This window comes from Gekko japonicus, unplaced genomic scaffold (genome assembly GCF_001447785.1).
Source record: "Gekko japonicus isolate JY-2015 unplaced genomic scaffold, Gekko_japonicus_V1.1 scaffold383, whole genome shotgun sequence".
NCBI lineage: Eukaryota > Metazoa > Chordata > Lepidosauria > Squamata > Gekkonidae > Gekko > Gekko japonicus.
Window position 1 is genome coordinate 650,441 of NW_015164193.1, and position 23,741 is coordinate 674,181.

Sequence of the window (23,741 nt, forward strand, 5' to 3'; positions counted from 1 at the left end):
GGTGGAGGGGAGGAGCTTTTGCTCCACCTTGCCAATAGGCAAGCCTGCACACTTGTCTGTTTCCTCCTCCAGTGGCTGGTACTGATTGCCCGGGGGAGGCACAGTCCCCCTTGGAAAAATTCGGGGATGGCCCACGCCCCCGTGTAATCTATGCCTATGCCCCCTCTCAGTCTGCCCCTCTCTTGCTCTCCACTATTTCTCTACCCCCCAAACTCCCCTTCCTCTTTCTCTCCCCCTCCCTCAGACAATCTCCCATTCTTTTCTTTTTCTCCCCCCAACAGACAATTCACTATTCTTTCTCTGTCTCTCCCCCTCACAGAACCTCACTTCTTTCTACTTCTCTCCTTTTGCAGCTGCAGGCCAGCAAATGTCCCCAATCTAGTTGGAGGGGGGCCGACGACGCAGGCTTTGCCTCCTCGTGCTTCAACTGACATTCGGCCGCGGCTGCCCTCCCTCCCTGGGGGCGCTGCCAGCTGCCTTTACTCATCAGTCCAGTGCACAAACCTGTTGGCTGAAGCTATAGTCTTCATTGCCGGCAGTCCTGGCAGGAGGCTGTCCCAGCAGCGGGGTGCAGAGCTATTGTGGTGGCGGCTTCCCTTGTAGTTCTAGCGGCTTTCCCCGCACCTCAGTAAGTCCATTCTCTGCGCGTGCGCAGAGTAAGCAGTTTTACTTTTGAGGGGATGTAAGTATCCCTGTATACTTTTAAAAACATTTTAGATTTTTCTGCAGACATGGGGACTGCCCCAACTTTGCTGGAAGATCTGTTTACCCTCCATGTGACCCAGATCCACAGAAATAAGTATCCGCATGCAGAGGGGGGCTTGGCTATTAGATATATAGATATGTTTCCTAAAGCAATGTTTCTGCCATTCTAAACTCCAGAGAGCATCCTCTCCTTCACACAACCTCACCTCAACCCATTTGACTTTTTCATTTTTTTCTCTTCATATGCCCACTTACCTTTCTTTCATTCATGACCCAACAATATTAAGTTCGTGTACAAAAGGAAAATAGCCAGTGTAAAACAAACGGCAGCCTGTCACATCACATATTACAAAATAAGTTGCACTGAAAAGGTATTACAGTAATTATTTAAAGTCTGGTGGAGAATGGGAAAGCTACTTTAAAACTTCTCCCAAAAATAACGATTTAGGGATACTCTAAACCATGACACAGTGTAACAGTTTTCATGTGATACAAGTAACACAACAGCAACAAAGAGAAGGAACAAGATTTATTTCGTACATTTTTTTCCTTTTCTCTTTTGCAAGTAAAACTGCTTCAATATAAAATGAGTCCAATGGTACAGTGCTATCATCCACTCAAGCAAAAGAAAACCTCACGTTGACATCAATGCAGGTTATACTGGCATTCTTATACAAGTGTAATAGGTGTTTTATCCAGATTGTGTCTGGCCTCTTTTAAAGCAATGGCACAGAAAATGCTGCAAGATATTGGAGTATTGTAGTACTGGCAAGTGCTCTTTAAGTAACTTTTTCGGTGAGTTCTCTGGAAAATGCTTTTTATTTAACTGCTCTGTGAACTGTGTTTTCTGTTTCTTAGTATCTCAGCCACACACCTTTTAGTGTTCATTCTGCTTAAAATGCATAATTTTGCCTTTTGTCTTGTGTTTTAAGACAAAGTTATGAGGTATCCTTTACTGTTATCCTAACAATGAAGCAACAGGCCTTTTTGACAGGATGCAAAGACTTCACTGTATATTCAGAAATTGCTTTTAGTGATCTCTCTAAACATTACTGCAAACCACCGTTAGTTTACACTTATTAAAAAAACCCTTTCCCCTGTTCACATAGGATATGGCGAAAACAAAACAAAAGTTGACAAAAATTATACACATAAAACAAGACAAATACACAAATAAGGCCATCTGCAAAATTAAAAATCCAAATCCTTGTAATATTTGACAATAATTTCTACAGAATATTTTACATCTTACAAACTTAAATATTTTTAATGTAATAGACAAAGAAGACCTCGACTGAGACAATCACACTATCTCTTGGAGGACTTGTCTAATTTGCTAGCTGGCAACCTTCTTTGCGGAGTTGGAATTTTGGAAGGCTTAGCTCCAGACCGAGAAGAAGGCCGAGGTGTCGGTCTGCTTGCCATGCGAACAGTCTCTGACGCGTCTGAGCACACAGACTGGATTTCTGAAATGTCAAAGTCAGATGCATCACTGCCCCGGCGGCTACTAGATCTGCTGCCAGCCTTGCTTCCTGCCCGACTTCGTGGCCTGCTCGGAGTTTTTCTAGTTTCTGCAAAAGGGAGATGGGATATACATTCATTGCAATAAGAGACAAAAGAGGCAACACAACAGGTGTCTCTCCAGACAACTTCATCCTGCACCCAATGAGCTAGGCCAAGAGCTTCAGTGGGCTGCAGCACAGATGCAGAAGGCTGGCTGAGCAAAGGTTGCTTGGTTTTTGACAATGTCCTGTCGAGAATGATCTGAATATTCCTCATAAGGTACATGGAGCACTCTCTGATTCACACAAGAAAATGGGTATAACCTGGAATGTCTGCATGCCAGCCCCTGCTGCTGAGATCAGAGCAATTACCTACCCAACATCCCAGTATGTTCCTGCCCATGAGCTTTGCTCCTACAACGTCACCACCCTCAGTCTTCCAAAGGCCTCCAGTCCACAGTTCCCCATAGCGTGTGTTTGTGCGCAATCTCGCAGGGACTTCTCCCAGTGGACACACAGCTTCTCCTCCTCTACGCATGGGAGATTCCTCTGGGATGCCCCGCCCTCCCACTTAGCCAGCCTGATGGCAAAGGGGGCGCTGGAGATCGCTCACATGTGCTGGCCTGAAATAGGAGCTGCCCCCTTGCTTGCTTCTACCACGCTGCAGTTTCCCACACAGCTCTTCCAAGCATCTTCCCGGCTGACTGCTCCTGGAGAACATCACCTTGAAGCATCAGGCAGCTGAGGTAGGTAGCTAATAGGCTTGGGCTGTGGGGAGACTGCCAGGGGAGGGGTGTGTGTGAAGCCTAGCCCCGGTAGCTGGCAGGGACCTCCAGTGATCCTGTGTGTGGGGGGGAGGTGGGAGGGGACACGTGGCCTGCGCTCACCATCCAAGGGCCTCCAGCAGGCCCAAGGGGATAGGAGGGGAGCATGCGGCTTGGTCACAATGAGCCCGTGGGAGGGGGAGGCGGGAAGGAGCACTCAGCCTGCACTTGTCCTCCAGCAGGGCCGTCAGGAGAGGAAGAGAGTGTGCAGCCTGGCAGCAGGCTTGACGGGGGAGGAGGAGAGTGTGTGGCCTGGCCCCAACAAGTCTGTGTGTGGGGGAGCTGGGAAGGAGCGTCCAGCCTGCACTCGCCATTCTAAGATCCTCCAGCAGGCTCGAGGGGGGGGGGGGAGAAGGGAAGCATGCAGCCTGGCCCCGCAGCTGGGAGGGAAGGGGGTGCATGGACTGCACTCACCATCCAAGGGCCTCACTCCAGCAGTCCCATGGGGGGGGGTTGTGCATCCTGAGCCCACCATCCAAAGCTTCCAGCATAGATGCCAGCCTCCAGGTGGGACCTGGGCAGGGAATCCCCCCAAGTTACTACAGCTCAGCTCCATATAAATTAGTTCCCCTGGAGAAAATGGATGCTTTGTAGGGTGGACACCGGCTTTCTACCCCACTGAGGTTCCTGTCTTCCCCATACTCCACCTCCAAACCTCAGTTTTTCTGTTGGATTGAAGAATTTTCAAAAAAGCTAGCTGCTGAAAGCTGTGCCCCAAGGGCCAAAACCACCCATGGCACTTCCTGCATGGATGGTTATTATTGGGTAGGGATGCCAGCCTCCAGGTGGGACCTGGGGATCCCCTGGAATATCTCATCTCCAGACTATAGAGATCAGTTCCCCTGGAGAAAATGGATGCATTGGAGGGTGGACTTGGCATTCTACCCCACTGAGGTCCCTGAAACCTCCTAGAGTTTCCCAACCTGGATCTGGCAACCTAGTCCTCCACCCACCCCCCCGCCAGGGGGGACATAGCAACTGTAAGCTGGTGAAGGAAGGGGCAAAGGATTCAGCCCATGGGAGGGGGATGGAGCAAGGGGGTTTGGCTTTCTTTGTGCTTCATTTAGGGAAATCCATTCCCATCCCTCTCTCTGTCTCTTTATAAAGTCTGCAAGACTGCCCAGCCAGATTCTGGTGGCCTTTTAAATGGAATTTGACTTAATTCTGTTTCCACTTGTAATGTTTAAGGTTTAAATCTTTCCTAAAATATGTTCTAAAAGAATGCATTCTGAGCTTTTTACAAGGTTATGGTAGTACAAAAAACTAATGTATGCGACAGTCAAATGAAATATTAAAAGCAAATATAAGTCAAGTTATACATATGACTTGTAATACAGCTAGTAGTTTATATTTCATGTTTCTATGTTTTGTATGTATTATTCTAAAAATATACATTTAAAAGAATTTATTCTGAGATTTTTACAAGGTTATGGAAGTAATCTTCTAAAAAACTAATTTACATGATAGTCAAATGTAGACTTGCTCACAAGTAGACTCGCTCACAACTTTAATGCTACTAGTTTTTTTCACTCATGAGCTAGAATTTCCGCTCATAACACTGTGGAGCTTAGAGGGAGCATTGCTCTAGTCCTTCACATAACTGTGGACTTCCTCCTTGAATGGTTCTTATGCCTCTTAGGACACCTATGTGATGTTACCCTTTTCGTTCAAATTCAACAAAACTAACTTTTTCTGTCAAATCTTTGGCACAACACCAAAGTTCTTTTTTTCTTACTTAAACCAAGAATATGACAGCATATTATTCCCCTCCATCAAACTGTTCCTCTCTGTTCCACTTGTGTTAACTAACTTTCCAGAATTCAGGGGTGGAAACTAGTCAGAGGGTCAAAAATACTGATTTTACTGACCAAAACTCCAAAAAACTTGACCAAATACCAACAAAACACTGACAAATTACTGAACAATTTAATGTCAGCCTACTGATAAGCTAGCGTTTTAAATGTAAAACTAGGACTTCATTAAAAATTATTATTATCTGGCCCCCACCATCCCCATAGCCAGTCTCATAGTTAGATGTGACCCAGAGAAAAGGATTGCACACCTTTTTATAATTTTTTTAATGAATAGAGGACAATTAGTTGCTGTAGATTTTCTGGGTTGTGTGACTGTGGTCTTGGCACTGTAGAACCTGACGTTTCGCCAGTAACTGTGACTGGCATCCTCAGAGGTATAACACAGAAAGATGGAGTACTCTCTGTGTCAAGGTGAGAAGAAAATGGTAGGCAGGTAATTTATATCTACTCCAGAAGGTGGGGTATGGCTGAGTCTACCATCCAAAGGCCTCCAGCAGGCTCGAGGGGGAAGGAGGGGAGTATGAATCTTGGTCCCGATGAGCCCGTGCGAGGGGGAGGATTCTGGATATGTCCGATAGATCATATCCATATCGCTTTGTAGTACATCCGCTGTTAAACCTGTCATTGGAGCCAACGCTTCATTTAAGATTTCCTTCAGATTCTCACCTCTCTGTTCAGGAACTCCTTGAAATCTTAGAACATAAGTTGATTTTTCGATGTGGAGTCTTAAAAGTTGGTCTTTGTCAGAGATCCTCTCTTTCTCTACTACCTCCAGCCTTTGTTGAACTGCTTTTGACTTGGCTTCAACCTTTTTCACTGCTTTTGCCGTCTCCTCTGTTTTTATATTAGTCTCTTTCAGCTGATTTTGGAGTGCTTCAAAGTTATTGTTATGGTTAGTCATCTGATCCAACAGAGAGCGCAGTGCTGTAGCCAGCATATTGGGAAGTATTCACTACTGGTTTAGCAACCGAATGCGCTGATCTTGCAGTTCTGGAAGAGTGCTGTGCTCTCGTCGCCATCTTTTCTGCCCGAGAGGTCATTGTTAACAATTCAGAGAAAGTTTTTAAAAGTCACTGAAAGTTCATTTATGAAGTTGCTTTAAACGGATCTGTACTTTACTTGATTCAATCCAGAATTGCCATTGCCTCTAGCCCCTTCTGTCGCTTAGAGAGTTCGTTTAAAGTTGTGGGGGGGCAAACTCCCTCCCCCTGCGTCATTACAGTTCAGGGCTTCGGAAGGATGCTTAACCACAACCAGTTAAAGAGAAATAGCACTCATACTTCATTCCATGCCGGCTGCAGAGGTAGGGAAAACTTTGTAATTTCGCTTGATCACTTGCTCGCTCACCTGGTGTATGCCTCTTAAAGCCATAATGGTGCTGTGACGGTGGGACCTATCGGGGCAAAGGGGAGCCTCGATCCCTTTGCCGTGGCCTCAGGAGAGGCACCTCTTGCACCCCAGGCTGGGAGTTCACTACAAGGATTCCAGGGGGGGTTCTGGGTCAACCAGCCCCCCTCCCATCTGCCGTGTCACGGGCCACCCCCATTAGAGTTGCCATGCAAGTCGCCAAAACTGGAAGACTGTAAATTAAGACTGTCTTTGCTTTTACTTTATCTTTGTTTTTTTGATAAAAAAGAGCCAGCCAGCAGCCTGCCATCCCTGGTGGAGGCCGTGTCAGGCTGGGCATTGGAACACCATAGGCTGATTGTCCTGCATGACTTCAATGTCCATGCGAACGATGTGGTCTCCACTCAGGTGATTGACCTAATGTCATGGTGGCACTGGGACTCTCCCAATATGTAATGACTGCCACTCACCAGGCTGGACTCATGCTCGATCTGATCTTTGTGGCAGGGGTCACAGTGGACTGGATCACTGTCTCAGCAGTGCCATGGTTGGACCATCATGCCCTTAAGACCCATCTGAATGTTTCACCCCAACCCTGTTTGGTCGGTGAGCAGATTTCAGCTCACCCGCGTACCCAAATGGACCCTATGTGGCTTCAAATGGCCCTGCGGGATCTGATGCCCCCTGGCAGTTCATTAGATGAGCTTGTGGAGGATTGGCATAGCTGACTCTTGGCAGCCATTGATGAGATCACTCCCCGACGCCCTCTGCGCCCTCACTCTAGGCTGGCTCCTTGGTTTACCCAGGAGTTGTGGCTGATGAAGCAATGGCTAAGATGCCTAGAGAGACAGTAGTGGTGCTCCTACGATGAAGCCACAAGAACATCTTATAGGACGTTTATGAGATGGCGGTCAGAGCTGTTGAGAGTATTATGCAGCCACGATTGCCTCTGTGAGCTCATGCCCAGCCTAATTATTTAGAATAAATCGGTCTATGACTGTTCTGCCACAAGGCAGACCAAATGTTAGGGAACGGGACACTGGCTGTGAGGCCTTTGCGAGCTACTTTGCAGATAAAGTCCTGTCGGTCCACCGTGACCTCCTAGCCACAGATGAGACAGTAAGTGAACTCGAGGCTCCATGCATGTCTTCTAGTCAGGTTATGGATTATTTCAGTCCGCTCAGTCTGGAGAAATTTGACAAGCTGCTCTTAACTGTACACCCTACCACGTGCTGCCTTGACCCATGCCCATCATGGCTAATTAAAGCTGGCCGTGATGGGTTTCGAGATGCCCTTAGGGATATTATATACAAGTCCCTCTCGGAGGGACAGTTCCCTAGGGCACTCAAGTAAGCTGTGGTTCATCCCCTCTGGAAAAAGCCATCTCTGTTTACAGCTTGCCTGTCATTGAGAGAGGAGGCTCCTCTCTCTCACTCTCTTCGAAGTGTCTGGGGCTTGTCACCTTCATGATGCCAAATGTCTTGGCTTCTCAAATGTCTGTGCTCTTGTTTCCTTGCTGCGTAAGGATACGTGCCTATAGGGGGAAGGGGGGGAGCTGACGGTAAGTTCTGATGGGCAAATGCCAGGGGGGGTGATTGGGTCCTGATCTTTAGTACTTTTACTTGAATTCCCTATATCTGTAGCCTTCGCATGTTTAACTTCAGTTCTAACAATAGATGTGTCCAGGATGGTCGCTATCAACTGTCTCAATAAAGTTAGCTTTCTCCAAACTGGCTGGTGTTGAGAACTGATTTAACCAGGAATCTGACAACTAGCACTTTATGATAATGTAGAGTTTTATTGCTTTAAGATTGTATATAATTTGTTACCTATATGTTTAATTCCTTGTAAGCAGCCCTGAGCCCGCTCTGGCGGGGAGGGCAGGGTATAAATTGAATAAATAAATAAATAAAGTTATTCACAAACTCTTTTGTTTCTCAACAGTCTTCTGCACTGCATCCACAAGCATTTTCCCCCTTGCCCTCTTCTTCCATTGCTTTCTCAACTCCTTCTAGCATGAGCTGTGCCATGTTGAATCCCACAATATCCATCATCTCTACTTTCATTGCCTCATGTTTTAAGCGGTTATGTTTCTATACTTTTTGGAAGATTTCACCAAATCACTTTTACTCTTAGGAACAAAGTCCTTAAAGTACTTTATAACTAAACTGAAAACAATCTGTCTTCTCACTGGGAAGTCATCATGTTTCCCCAAAAATGCAGTAATGAGAATAGAAAAACACAAACTGCATTCACAAAAATCAAAGAAATACTGACTTTACTGACCAATTTTTTTAAAAAACTGACAAATTACTGACCAAGATGAAAAAAACTGACTCTTACTGATTTTACTGACCATTTTCCACTCCTGAGAATTTTAGGTTGTCTCTCCCTAAGGAGAGCATGGACTTGTCTCCCTGTGTTCTGTACAACACCACACATGTGGATGGCACTGTACAAATAGCGACACAGTTCCAACCCTGCATAAATTGCAAGTCTACAAGGAACCAGAACCTCTTGAAAATCAAATCCTTGCCACATAATAGGACCCTTTACACATCAATCTGCCAAAGAGGAGGAGGAGGCAACAGTTTATCACAGGCAGATAGCAAACATTGTGCATTTTACTGAATGGTTGATATTTCAACAAAGAGCAAAGTAGATGATCTGCAACTCAAATAATATGGTTATGAAGAAGCAAAAGCAAGAAAGAGGTACGATAATTTTATCTTTGTACATCACCTTGAGACCCTTATGGCTATGAGAGTAGTATAATAATAACTTCAATGAACAATCAGACTGAATGCTAGGCACAAGTTCAAATGTTCTAAAACTTCATGCATCCAAAGCCATATGGAAGAAGTGATTTTGGACCTGATGCAACCATGCTAATAGCATCCCAACTGCAATCTGTGTGTATACATCAGCCAACCTGTTTGCGCCAGATAAGATTTTACAGCTCCAAGGACGCTAGCACTCACCTGCAAAATGTGCCCTGACTCTTGTAGCTGCTGTTGAGATTAGACCACTGTCTTCTCCAGAATGGAAAACCTTCCCCGATAGATATCCTGGCAACCTAAGTTTACTCCCTTGTATTGGAGTCCCCTGTTAGACACAAAATTAAATGAGTGAAAAAAACTATGTGAAGATCCATATCAAGTAGAACTGAATTCAGGATTCCATCCATACCATCTTCTTTGGAACATGCATGAGAAAGGAAAGGCTGTTCTGAAAAGTGACATGATTTGGAAAAGGAACCAAAGAGTAATAATACATAGTAAGTTGATCACTATGTCATGGATCCTATTTTGCACAAGCATAACAGTGCTCACTGAATGTTCCAATCCCCCTCTCCATGCATCTTGGTGTTTCCTCTGAAATCTTGTCCCTAGAGAGCAGTGGAGCCCTGGGAACGGGGGCAGGGCGGGCGCTATGTGGGGATCTACAGTGGGAGAAGGAAAATGGCCAAAACCATACACCCCTTTCTGTTGCCAAAAATACTTCCTGCCAATGGAAAACAAAATATTTATCATGGATTTTTGCTACCACTGTAATTTGTTAACTGAATCAGTTTGTAACTTTGGTTAAGAGTACAGTGTTCTTAAGAGAATTCCCCCTGGAAGTTGTACAGACCTATCCGATGGCAATAATGAACTAGTTAGTGTCTGGCAAAACTTACACATATTGACAGTTGTGGTTAGTAATGGTTTGAAATAAGCTCATTTTTACTGAGCTCACATATTTTAGGCCTACAGGGGCACCCAAGATACAAACCAGAGAAAGGAAAGCATGATGAGGCTACTGATGAGGAATGTAATGTTTCAAGGATTCTTTGGTCACAGTATTAAAAAGATTTTGAACTCTTGCATTCTAAGCCTTCTTCTCTTAATGCACATTTTCACTATCAAGAGGCAATGTACGGAATTGGAATTCCAGACTACAAGCAAAGGCTTTGAAGGATCAATACATAGTCAGCAAGGCTAATTAAGTTCCACATGGGGGAGCAATTAAATGAATGCCCAGTTTCTTCAATAAATGACTAGCTTTGGCAATGACAGTATACCTTTCTCCATATAACTTTAGTATAATCAAGTCAGCTTTATAGCTACATTTTGACAACCAAGGAGCCAGAGAAAAAGCAACCATTATATTCAAAGTCAGCAATTAATATCCTACATTATTTTTTATATCTTACGGGTATTTACTAATAATAATCCTACATGCGAAGGAAACATACTGTGGCAGAGAGAATGAGGACAGCTGTGTGTTTTGTCTTCTCAGTAAGCAAAGCAATAAAACATTCTATAAATTCAGCGGTGTAAAGAATCTGAGGGATAGTGCTAGAACTGGAAATCTTCTAAAGATGTACAACAGACAAACAAGCAAGACTAGCAGTAAGACATTCCTCCCTGCACTAACCATCCATGTGCTATGTATCCTAAAATAATTTAGAATTATATAAAAGTAGCAGGAGAAGTTAATTGATTCCATTTATCTTTTACTTAGGAGTTTTATTATTGAATCAAAGGAGAACCTTGCAATCTTTAATGTATTTTACATCTTTGACGACCTATACATGCACAAACTTTGAAGACTGCCTACTACCCTATCTTCAGTTGCATCTTTTATAATAATCCAAGAACTGATCTCAAACACAGTTTTTAAACTATTTGTGCATACCACAATGGCATGAAGAGATACTTGTACAGTGATTTTCCCCTATGCCTATGGGACTTTTCACTTTGGAGAACTATTGAAGTTTGATCCTGAACATTTTCCAGATGCTACATGAGACATTTTTATTTCAACTTGCTTTTAGTGGCTGGGCTCAAGGAGGAATGGGATAGTTTCATTTTTGTCATTCTATCGTGTTTTGTGTTTCACTAGATATTTATTTCTGGGTTTATCAAATATTTATTTTACTGTTGTCCCCCATCTTCAGCCTTTAGGGGTGCAACCAAATACAAACAAACTGTAGTCTGATGCTTATGCTTAAATGCACAGATTTCATAGTCTGCAAACTCTATGTAGGATTGTGATCTATTTACCAAACAAAGTCCAGTGGGTCATGAAAGTCAAGGGGAAACATGCAGGTAAAACAATAGTGGAATTACGTGTTAGTGCACGAATTTGAGAGCTCTTTTGTTTTGAAGAACTGTTTATCAGGTCTAATGAAAAGGCAGGAGAATCTTAGTAAGAGAAAGAAAATGAACACAAACTGCATCATCTGGGTTATGTGTACCTGAAATTCCATATGTATGGAACAACTTGTAATTTTGTTTGTGGTTATTTATAGTATTAAAGAGATACTTGACAAATCTCTAGTAGAAAATAAACAACGATCACACATAAAAAGCACATTAAAGACCGATCAATTTATAGGCTTAAAAAGAGAGAGAAAAATAACATTGTTGGGCAGAAGACTGAAAACAAATAATAGTGTATTAATATGCACAGTTGAAGAACTGTAGTGACTGTTAGCTAATAGGATAGCTTTAGTGAAGGAAATTTTTGTTAGACTAGACTAGAATATCCATCCATTACTGTACCTCCGTGGATGACACTTGATATTCAGAGCACTCTGGTGGTTTACAAGATGTCGTTTTGCTGTTTATCAACCATGGTTTACCATAGTTGCGTGTTAAATGATGGGGTGTCTGTATGGAACAACGGCAAATCACAAGGGTGAAGAACAGTTGATGGAACACAGTGTCATGGAGCGGAATATTTAGATTAAGGAGAACGAATCTCTCAATCAAAGTCAAAAGCAGAAGACACCAAAACAAAAGCAGGAAAAACTGACAACACACATTCTACACAAAGGAGGATGTATGTGCGCTTTTAAAAATGCAAGTGGTGGGGTTAATGTTTTTCTCATTTTAAAAGTTTATTCAGGTTTCCAATTAGCTTACATGTTTTTTTCCAGGCTTGCATGACGGCTGCAATTGTAAGCAGGGAAACAATGAAAAACTTTGTTAGCTTTCTTTAAAAAACAGAAGAATTAAGAACTTCCCTACTGATTATCAAGCAACACTATAGGAAATTGTAGCACTCTTGGTCTCATTTTATTAACTGACATATTCAATGCTGCAGTGCACGAGACATACCTTGGGTGTGCTGGTAGCAACAGATGCTGTTGGAGCTGTTTGGGCAGGTGGATTTGACACAGAAGTGGATCTGTTGGGTGAACCACCCCGTGAAGATGGTCGTGATCTACGCCCCCTTGGTCGGAAGGCAGCCATACTTTGGCTGGCTCCGTCGGCCAACATGAACTTCTCACGTAGCTCCATGTTTGTTCTTCCTTTTGCTATAACACATGAAGAAGAGAAATCAAGAAATATAATCATTTCTGTACATCCACTTTCATGCTGTCAGTGATGCAAAGTGTCACACAAGTAGGCCACACAAATCAAACACATTAGCAAATAATGTATTTGGTTGAGACAAAAGAGTTCATTTTTAGAATATGCGTAGTCTAACATTTTATGCCAGCATTATGCCAGCAAAGTCAACATAAATCAGCATGATAATGGAATGGCTCGACATGCTACTCAGTATACCAGTGCACAGACACAACCTGAAGACCCATTTGACTAATGCTACAGCTACTCATACTCGCTCAGATGACTCAGATGCTGGCTATGATGAATAAATATTGAACGTAAAGAATAAACCATATTAACTCTAAACTATAAAGTAATGCAGTTTGGCAGCATGCAATGACAAACAGAAACTTCCAAATGATAAAGAAGAAACTGGATGCTGGGCAGACACACACAGGTGAAGATGCAAACATAAGAACCTTCCATAAGGACCAGATGTCTAGACAGGTTAGCGTTTGGCTTTCTCTATGTTAACAGCAAATGCTTTTGAAACACTCTCTTCAAGTGTATCAAAGGAAATTTATAGGCAAGCTCTCAAGCACCAGCCAGTGCAGGAAGTGTTAAGCTAAAAAAAATCTGATTACGTGAAGCGTTCTGTTAAATATATATATATATCTGTATGTATATATATCTCAAAGCAAAGTGGGAAGGAAATGGAAAAGAACATAAGAACAGGAGAGACAAAAGAGAGGGGTTTGCCAACCTATAGTAGGCTGAGTGGTAATTGAAGAGTTTGATTCCGAACGTAACATTTTACTCCCGTGATGATGAACTAGAAAAAATGACACAGGATATGGGTCATATTAAAGAAAACCGTTAGCAGGAGAAGAAATCAATTATAGCAGTTGCATATGCGAGAGATTCAAAGCTGCAGGCCAAGAGACAGGTCTTAAGTGGTAAGAAGTTCTCACGAAGAACCAGAGTTCTCTTCAGCAAAAGTAGAACACTTTTGGTAAAATCTTAGTTTTAGACAGCCCCAATGTCATCTGTGCCAAAAATGGCTTCCCTGCCAAAACAAGGAAAAGATGGGAGTGGAAAATAAATATGCAATCTTGTGTTGCATGAAATGAGTGCTCAACATAGTGTTTGAATATAATGGAATGTGGGTAGTTATTAAGCCAGCCCACCCCCATTTAGTCAACAGTTATTTGCTTGCAGTTCACCCCTGACCTCAGCAGGTCCACACACAGACACCACATATACATAATTTTCTTAGTCAGGTCAACAGAGGTATGCTATTCTTGCATCTCTCATTTGCAGAGAAGTTTTTTCCTGCAGAAAGTCTGTTGACCTTTGGAAGAATGTTTGTACTGTTAAAGTAAACCAACATTTTTGTAAAATTAGATTCATATCCACTGATATTGAAAACCTTACACACACTTTTTAGTGAAAATGTCTTTAAAAAAACAACCAAAAACCTTCTCAACTATGGGCAAAACCAAAAGTCTTCTCATGTTTGAACTCCCTGACGTTGAGGTGCTCCACCCTGGTTATGCTAAGGTAAAGGTAAAGGTTCCCTTGTACCCTGGTTACGCTAAGCTTGGTGATAATTTGCAGGGATTTCAGCCTCATTCATTTATTTATTTCCAGCAAGTGCTATTTTATAGTCAAACAACGAATATACCAAGTCCTGTTGTAAGCCTGGTATTAACAGTCAGTATAACCAGGCACTGAGGTCCACTGCCATTGTAGAGGGACCACTTGATGATAATTTGCTGGGATTTCAAGCCTCATTCATTTAGTTATTTCCAGCAAGTGCTATTTTATAGTCAAACAACGAATATACCAAGTCCTGTTGTAAGCCTGATATTAACAGTCAGTATAACCAGGCACTGAGGTCCACTCCCACTGTAGAGGGACCACATCCCACTTCCCAGTGGAAGAAGTGCCTGGTGGAACAGGAGTTAGCAGAGTGCAAAAGAACCACACACTGCTGTCTCCTCCAAGCACCTCCCCCAATCAGCCTGGAGGCCTTTGCATCAATCTCCCTTCTTCCAGACAGAGAAGCAGCAGTGCAGGGAATATGTAAAACTATTCAGAGCCCTTTTTAGACCCATAGGTACTAAGGAAAAATTGAAAAAATGGAAACATGAGAAAATTTAACTCTGCACCTTCCAGCATAACTGGACTTTGCAAGGGTGGTGGTGATCACAAAATGGGGAAGAGGAAGGAAGGCCCATGGATGCCCTGTACTCAAGGACCAATAAAGAGTTCCATCTGACCTTTTCCTGGCATCAATATGCAAAGAATTTATGCATATAACTATATACCAGTTATTTATGTGAACTCTTTTGATACACATGTGTACCAAGAAGATCCATACCTTTTAACTTCACCTTTTCATGGTACATTTGTTTTTAACGTGGGTCTAAGGAATTATATGACTATATTCAGACACAGGCTGCTCTTAATCAAAGAAGGGGAGAGAAAGGTTCATTAATTGGCTTTTTATTGAACCAGAAAAAGTCCTTATTTCATTTGATTAGCTGTATGACTGCAGCAGTCAATTATAATCAGAGTCAGATCTCTAAAAGCCACATGCCCTGTTCGATTCTATAGAGTGGAATGTGAGATGTGATGATGTAATTAGTTGGATTTTCAGTGCAGACTATACAACTATCTCTTCAGCCTGCTTTCACTTATTCCAGTACAACTGGAATGTGAAATGAGACTCAGCTACATAGAGGGAGATTTCTCATTAGTTCACTCCTCTTCTTAACCCTACTTGTAAATCTTTAGGATCACAGAAGGGTCCTTGGTTTTGCATTTAGGAGTATAATTGATAAAATGGGGAGTGGATAAAATTGAATTAGCTTGATAAAAGGAAAACTATATACATATATATGCCAAGAAATAGTTATAGTACCACAAATGCAACTTTCATTTCTAAACTTACAGCTTCTCACTAAGAATTTACAGCACTGTTAAAAATAAAGAACACTTAAACAGACAAATAATAACCTCTGTCCCTACATATTTTCATAAAATAAAAGTAGCTATCCCTTTTTCATTACTGTTATTCCACCTGGAATCAGCAAGCAGTAATACTTACCATTCACCTTGAATTTTCCCATTCTCCCTATGAGTTGAGAATCATATACAATACATACTAGGATGCAACACGGGGGCTTGGAAACACCCTCACCTAAATTTAGCTTAGTGTTTCTCTAGTACTCCATCCCAGTCTGCCCCTTCCAGACACTCAGGTTTCTCTCAGAGGCCATCCTTCTGTTGTATGTGCTGTGACATCTCAATGGTTGTTGTCTCACATTGCTAACTGACCAGAAAAAACCTCCTAAATACATGGCTGAGCTGTTTTCTATTGACCATTGGGCCAGTCACCAGTATTATTTTTCAGCACAAGTCAGCAGAAGCATATTCAGTTACTGAACATGCCTGAACTTAGTAACTCATGCATGTGCACGAAGTTACCAGACTGATGAGTACAGCTCCAGCACAGCATTTCATATGCTAAGACTACAGTACGCGTGAGTGTAGCCAGTCTCTATGGGTGAGCCTATTGAGGGGAAGCAAGGTGACCAAAGAAGACCAAACAGAAGAAGGAAGTGGCAGAGCAGTGTGGCTGTGACAGCTTCAGGGACTCTCCCTGTCACTCCCCCCCCCCTTAAGTAGTTTGCATGTGCCACACTCAAAACCAAGTGCAAACTGAGCTCATTGTGCATCCTACCTGCCTGCCAGCTACTGGGGCAAACAAAATACTTCTACGATTACCTTAGTCTGCTGACCACTCGAAGATCATCAGTTACAGGTAAGCAACAACCCTGGGACAGGAGAGGTAGAATGACCTGCAGGGATGTAATCTTGAACTTCCGGCATTGTATATAGGCGTTGAGGCCACGGAGGTCTAAGATCGGCCTCTGTCCACCGTCCCTTTTGGGTACCATGAAGTACTGGGAATAAAACCTGAGGCCCTGGTGGTGTAGAGGCACAGGTTCTATGGCACCCTTCGATAAAAGTGTGGTTACTTCTTCGAGGAAGAATGACGACGGGGGTGTGGTGACTACCCCAGAAAGGGGTGGAAGCGCTATAAACTCGATGGAATAGCCGGTGGTCAAGATGGAAAGGACCCATTAGTTCGAAGTAATGGCAGTCCAGGCATGTAAATAAGCATAGAGATGGGTAGGGTCTGTAAGTGTAGGCAGGACCAAGTCAAAGGCCCTGTTTGTTTGATTTAGGTTGTTTTGGTCTGGTCTGTTGTTGTCCAGTACCATACCTTTGTCTGGGCTGATAGTGTTGTCTGCTTCCAGATGGAGACTGCCATGGTTTGTAGCTCCCATCTGGTGATGGTTTATTATACAAAAGTCGAAAACTGTTCTGGGAACAAGATCGAGGCCGAAAAGGCTTAGAGGGACCAGTGACTCCTAATGACATAGAGGCCTTAATGTTTTTATCCATTTCCTGCAGGACGAATCCATGGAAGTATGGAAGAGCCCTTGGCCATCAAAAGGTAAGTCCTCTATGTAAGCCCTCATATCAGCAGGGAGCAAGGTGGTTCTGAGCCAGGAATGTCTCTGAAGAGCTACTGCAGAAGACATTGTGTTTGAAAATGTATCTAAGGCATGTTTGGAAGAGTTTATGATTTGTTTGGAAAGTAACAATCCTTTCTTTTGCAGTTTCCTGGCCTCTTGACACTTCTCCTCAGGTACTGATGACAAAAGGTTGGTAAAACGCTCCCAGAGCGAGTATTCATAACGGCCCGTGCATGCGATGTAGTTTGAAATTTTAATTCCAAGAGCTCGCGCGGAATAAAAATGGTGGCCCACTGAATCTAGTTTTTTACTCTCTTTATCTGAAGGAGTAGCTAAGGTACGTTTGGTCTTTGAGGAAGATGACACGACCATAGAATTGGGTTTATGGTGGACCTGGAGAAATTCAGCCTCCGTCTCCTGAATCCGGTACATATGATCCAGTCACCTAGAGGACACTGGAGCCGAAGATGGTTTCTCCCATGAAGCCTTAGCTGCCTGGAGTAGCACGGATGACATTGGAAGAGTGATAGATGTGGAGGTAACTAGCTGCATGACATCAAAGATGGCACCCGATACCGACGGTAGGGGTTGGATAATCGAGAGCCCTAGCAAATGCGCCATGCGTTTGATTAAGTCTCCATAAGAAGAGAGGTCTTCGGATGGAGATATAGGGAGGTTGTCTGATACCGCAGGGTTTGGCAGAAGGTCCTCAGGTGACTCAGACTGATCTGAAACGTCAGTGTCCAAATCGGAGTCCAAAGATCCGGAAGGTGACACTGGTGCTGGCAGTGATGGAATTTTTGGCACTCGAGTAGGAGTGGCCACTACAGGGCCAGTCTGTGATGGCAACGTAGGCACAGGACGGAGCAGAGAAGGAGAGCAACGACTGTCCTCCGGAGGCTTAGAGACGGTCATGGAAGGTCTGGACCTCCATGGAGGAGAGTGAGAACATCATGATCTGCGGTCCCAATCTGAATGAGGCTGAGGAGTCACCCACGACATCTATGTCGACATTGGATAAGAGCTGAACGAATAAGGCATGTGCTGCCGATAGTTCCACGACGGTGGCATGGGCAGCTCAAAATAGGTAGGGGAGTGTGGTCTGGACTCCCGCCTTGGCGAGTAGGGTAGTCTCAGCCTGGAATAGTGGTATTCAGGGTATGCCTCTGAGCGATACCGATGCTCTCCACGCCTAGGAGATCTGGATCGAGGATACTGATATCGAGAGTCCGCCTGAGATTGATCACTAGCCCAAGAAGAGACCAATTGATCACTAGCCCAAGAAGAGACCGACGGCGAACGGTCCTTATGAGGTCCGCGTGGAACCACGTCCTCGTCCTCCAACGGGGAGATCAATATCAGTCTTGCACCAACGGAAACCTCCGATACCAGGGGGTTCAGCTGCTGTATAGGCGAGTCCAGTAACTCTATCGATGGTATCACAGGCAGCTCTGGCTCAGGAGGGTCGGCGACCTTGGGTTGCACCTGCTGGATAGGGGGTAGAGCAGAGCCCGTTTGCTTACCAACGCCGCTCAAACTGTGGGGCTTATGCGTGGACTTCTTCGAAGCAGACTTTTTTTGTCATGCTTCTCCTTCTTGTTCCTCTTAGCCGGGGTTGAGGCTGAGGAAGTCCCTGTTGGTGCCGGATGTTTTAAAGAAGTACCCACATCCGATGCCACCTTAGGACGAGGAGGGATCGACGTCGACAATTCTGATATCTATGCGGGCTCTGTCGGATGTACGACTGAAGGGGCCTCTGCAGACATATTGTCAACAGGCAAGGGAGCCAAAGCGGATTCCCAGAGCGCCACTTGAAGCCTTGTGGCCCAGGTTTTTCAGATCTGGTTGGAAAATTTGGCGCAGTGACAGCAAGTCTCTGGACAATGAGCCTATCAGGGTCAACAGCAAGCAGGTCCAAACGCACTCTCTGGAAAAGGCCTCCCCCAGGCAAATAATACAAAGTGCGTGGCCGTCGTTAAGGGCAAGTTTGCTGCCACACCCGCCACAACTTTTGAAACACCCCCACTTTCTGGCCATAAAACAAAAATATGGCACAAAAAGGAAAAAGAAAAAGAAGCCCTCACATGAGGCAAAATAAAATATACCTCAGAGAGGGGGGGAGGGGCGGGAAACCGCCAGAGGCAGTGGTGTCCCTCAAACAAATATATTTAGCAGAAGAAGGAAAAAACAAAAAACACGAGAACTAACAAACAGTGAGCAATCCCTCAAAGAGAGACAAGTACTTTCTCACCGACCAGTAGAAAACGAGCTGTTAACAGCGTGGTGGTCAGAAGAGAACTGGCGGGACGTCTGCACCCTGCCTCCTTGGGTATGCGCAGTGGGGTTCCTGCGCATGCCTGGGAGGGAGGTGTGAAAATCTCGTTGTGAGCTTTGTACATCACCGATTCGGATCGCCACAGGCACGTAATCCCATAGGTGTGATGCACAGAGACCATGAAGAAGATCATAAGTTGAGTCCAGGGAACCTGCACCCAACTCTTTAAAAATAGTAACGTGTAGTTTGCTCACAGTTATGCACCCGAAAAAAGAGAGGCTGCTGGCTATCTTCAGCCCTCCAGTTTTTAACTCACCTTATCCTCCCTATTAGGGGCAGGGGCAAGAAAAAAGAAAATTAAGAAGACAGATAAAGGGAGATAAACAATGAATAAAGACAGAGAGGCAGCAGCTCATTGTTCCCTCTGTGTACGATGTCTATCCTCTCCAGTAGTCTCTGCCTGTTGGTAACTGACCCTTTAGAATTCTCAACAGATAGTTAAAGCTCCTTTGTGGTGACAGTAATGTGTAACCAGGCTTTATGTTTCCTCTAGAATGCACATGTTTAAATAATAAGATGTGTGTGTGTGTGTAGAACACTGTGAATGAATCACTGCTTAATCAGTCACCAGATTTATACACATCTCCTCCTGTATACACATACACAACCTCCCCAAAGAATCTACAACAGTAGCAATGATCTTGATTATTTGTATCTAAGGTCTTCTTACATACCTCTGCAAGGATCATTTTTCACTAGGAACTCATCCAATGCCATCCATCCACCTCCAACTCGAACCATAACAGTGCTTCGCAGAATACGGACAAGACGGAGTTGCTGGGAGTCACCAAACTGTGCAGAAAATAGGAAAACATGCTAAAGTTTTCCTGTGAAGTTCACAAAGGCAATGTCGGCTTCAAGCCAAGTGGGTTAAAATTAGCCACACACAAGATGCTCCCTAATAATTAGTAGCAAAATTACCAGATATTTTCATTATGCACATAGGTCAAGGTTGTTTTTAAGTTGAATGCAACTGCATTAATCCAAAAAGCAGCAATGAAATTATGTGGGGGAAAGAAGGGAAGGAAGAGAGCAAGTGTATGCCACTAGGTTGAATTTTATGCTGGACTGTTGATTGTGTTTGGTATCTTTTCATTAGTAATGTAATACATAAAATTATTGCATCAGTAACTCTGGCATTAAAGAGCTCATATCAAGCAATCTTGAAGAAATGATGTCAAGAAACTTACCCACTGAAAAGTGTGTTTAGAACGTATACGTTTAATGTTAAAACTCCTGTTAACAGCCCTGCGTGGCTCCGCTTCTCAGAACAGTTGCCATGACAGGCAGTGGGTCATCCCCATCCCCCAAAGGGAGTGATATCGTGCCTACCAGGCCATTAAACCCTCCCTTCCTGCCCTGGCTTCACACCTAGCACAGGGGTGAGCAGGTGCCTTCCCATTCCTGGAACTGTCCCCAAACTCTGCTCTTCCTCTATCCACCTCACTTGATGTGTGGGATGGAACAACATTCTTCATGCATGCAAGCTACCATATTTTTGATCCCCTTTGTCCCCGCATAGTTCTTGTTTCACTATATGCCAGTGTAATAAACATCTGTTGGATACGGCTTCTTTGAATGTAACATGCACTCCAAGCTATTGCCACTTCCAGGCAACCAGTACATACTACTTCTCCATCCTGGTTTCACAACTGTATTTGGTATCAAAGTTTTAAAAAAATGTTAACTGTGCCCACAGCACATGGAAAACACACTGGGAGCCTCCAGTACAACCTCTACAAAATATGTCTGTCAAGTAGCCTTGAAACAGTTTTTTCCCAACTATATAATTCATGAAAAGTTTTAAAGCCCTTTAATATGTTCTTTCTGATTAACTAATTATTTAACTGTGACAAAATGAAAACAGATTTTTTTTACTTTATGCAAAATTCACTGGTGAACCAAGAATTCAACTATTCTGTTGTCAATATCTGCAACACTGTGGATTAATCTAAAGACTCATTCAAGAAAGCTAAAAACTTATTTTCTCATCCCATAAATACACACATAGACCGATTTCCCACAAGCACTGCTCCTCGCTCGCTCTTCTCTTTTGCCCGATGGTACGTGTCAATTTCACACAAGCTGTTGCACGGCCACATTTTGCCCCACAGTTTTGCGTGATTTCCCCTGCCTCTACTCAATCCTGTTTTTTTGAGGACTGAGTAGATGCGGGGGAAATCACGTGAAGCTGCGGGGCATGATGCGGCCGCACAGCAGCTTATGTGAAATTGACACGTACCATCGGGGCAAAAGGGAAGAGCGAGCCTGGAGCAGCACTTGTGGGAAACTGGCCATCGGGAAAAAGTGGCAAATAGAATGAGAGAAAAGCCACAAAAGTGTTCTATGTAAATATACTTCAAACCCACATGAGCTGTAGATGGTGTGTCAAAAAAAGCAACATGTGAAGAGGCTCCAAGATTTCCAATGTACTTATCAGTGCAGCACTTCTGTTCTCAGTGCAAAGTAATGTGCTGAATCAAAAGCTAGGGATATCAGGTAGCAACTTGGAGATTCATGGCATACCCTTACATTCCCTGCTATGCTAGGAGATGAGGTAGCTATGGCTTCTTCTGCCAAATCCTTTCCCAATACCATCAGTCATTCTCCTTTCCATCCACTGTGCAATACACCTGCAACACACCTTGTTACAACAGGTAAGGGACAGTACAGTGGGAAGAGAAGACATGGCCGCTCTTTGTTTCTTGCTGCACTGGGAAATGTAGTAGTATAGCATGGATCTCATGGCTGCATCATTTGAACCCTTATCAATACAGAAACCTTTCTCTTCCAACTTATCAGTCCATCCTATGCAAACTTTCACTGATTAAGTTCACTTGATACTCCTGACTACAGGAAAGATCTCACAATTTCACAAAAAACTATTCACAAAGATTAAATAAATCCAGACTGATGATATTTAAGGCCACCTCCTGCCTAAACAGACACATGGAGCATCCAAACCAAAGGTTAAACTTCAGTAAAATGCAGAACTTCATTCTTTCAAGTAAATGATGCTTTTACAGCACTACTTGTCCCGCAAATGATTTCAATCCAAATCATACAATTGATCTCATTTTAAAAAAACCTCATTGAGATACTGCTTAAGCAAAGGGGGAAGGCATATTACTTTGGGGAACCAAATAACAGGAAAACACAAAAAACTGAATTCGTTAATCCAAAATATTACTAATAAGCAAAAATGCAAATTTGAAGTGTATACAATGTAACCCTCTAAATAAGGATAAAATGGCTTTGTAACAAGGTGCCATCTTTTCCATTCAATGGTTTATGCTGCAGCAACTTCTATTTAAATCAAATCCTCTGGAAAAATGGTCCTTCTTAGTATGGTTATTCTGAACAGCTCTGGGAAGGATTTACTCCAGGATCTTGGAAGGAGGACATGCACACTTTGTGTTTAAAGTCACAACTCTGTTAATGCTGACCTGCAGCTGAAAAGATCTATTCAACTACCTTTTGCTCTCCCAGTGCAGGAACTTATTAACCCTAGGGTATGTCAATAGGGATGATGCCTCTTCAAGCTTCCATTTTTTGAATTGCTCCAAGCTTTAAACTCTTCACTCACCTTTGCCAACACACCCCACCAGAATGCCAGTGACATACTGGAAACTCCTAACCCAATAAAGCCTTTGGGTCAGGTGGACCCAAGAACAGTTCCCATTCCACTTCTCCAAGCACCGAGAGGCTGGTTTGGAAACACCTCTTCCCTCCATTACAATGCTCACTAGTTGTGTTTACTATTTCCCTCCCAAACCCTGCACTAGATCAAATTGTGACTGATACAGGTATCTCATGAAACTCTTTGTTATTATAACATATAATCCCTAACCCATCCTGCTCAGGCATCACTCTGACCAAATGCTGCAGTAGTGAGAAGGTGAAAAACACTCCCGTATCTACTGGTTTATTTGGGACAGGGAGCAAACAGTTATTGTTTAACTTTGTGGCACTCATCTAGCCCCATTACTTAGAGTGAAGGAAGAATTGACCAGATTGCTCCGGGGGAGGGGGGGGAAGTCTACCCTAAAAGGATACACACTCGTACCCTATTTGTTGGAATTCACAAGGCCAATAGTTCCATGTGTAGCTTTTTAACGATCCACCTCCCCCGTGTACTTTATTCTTTTGCAGAGCTTGGAGCAAACGCAGCTCTGCCATGATGCAGAAGGCAAAGAAAGTTCACAAGTACTCACTACTGATGAAATAAAATTCTAAAGAGATATGATTTACTACATGGACTTCGTAAGTAAGACTACACAGAATTATGTTGTCTGATGAAATGTCACATGTTAATAGTGCACAGCTGAATTCTGGTGACAA

General features: G+C 43.5%; 1 protein-coding gene across 1 annotated transcript in view; it reads right to left on the reverse strand.

Moving 5' to 3' along the window:
- Positions 1 to 1,228: 1,228 nt before the first annotated feature.
- The window catches only part of DST (dystonin), a 484,671-nt gene continuing 462,158 nt past the window's right edge, over positions 1,229 to 23,741 (reverse strand). The window contains exons 90-94 of the mRNA XM_015408298.1: positions 20,075 to 20,192; positions 12,300 to 12,499; positions 11,742 to 11,849; positions 9,174 to 9,297; positions 1,229 to 2,276 (exon numbers count right to left, since the gene is read on the reverse strand). Coding sequence (XP_015263784.1) covers positions 2,014 to 2,276; positions 9,174 to 9,297; positions 11,742 to 11,849; positions 12,300 to 12,499; positions 20,075 to 20,192 — 813 coding nt within the window. The 3' untranslated portion in view covers positions 1,229 to 2,013. The remainder of the gene's footprint in view (positions 2,277 to 9,173; positions 9,298 to 11,741; positions 11,850 to 12,299; positions 12,500 to 20,074; positions 20,193 to 23,741) is intronic.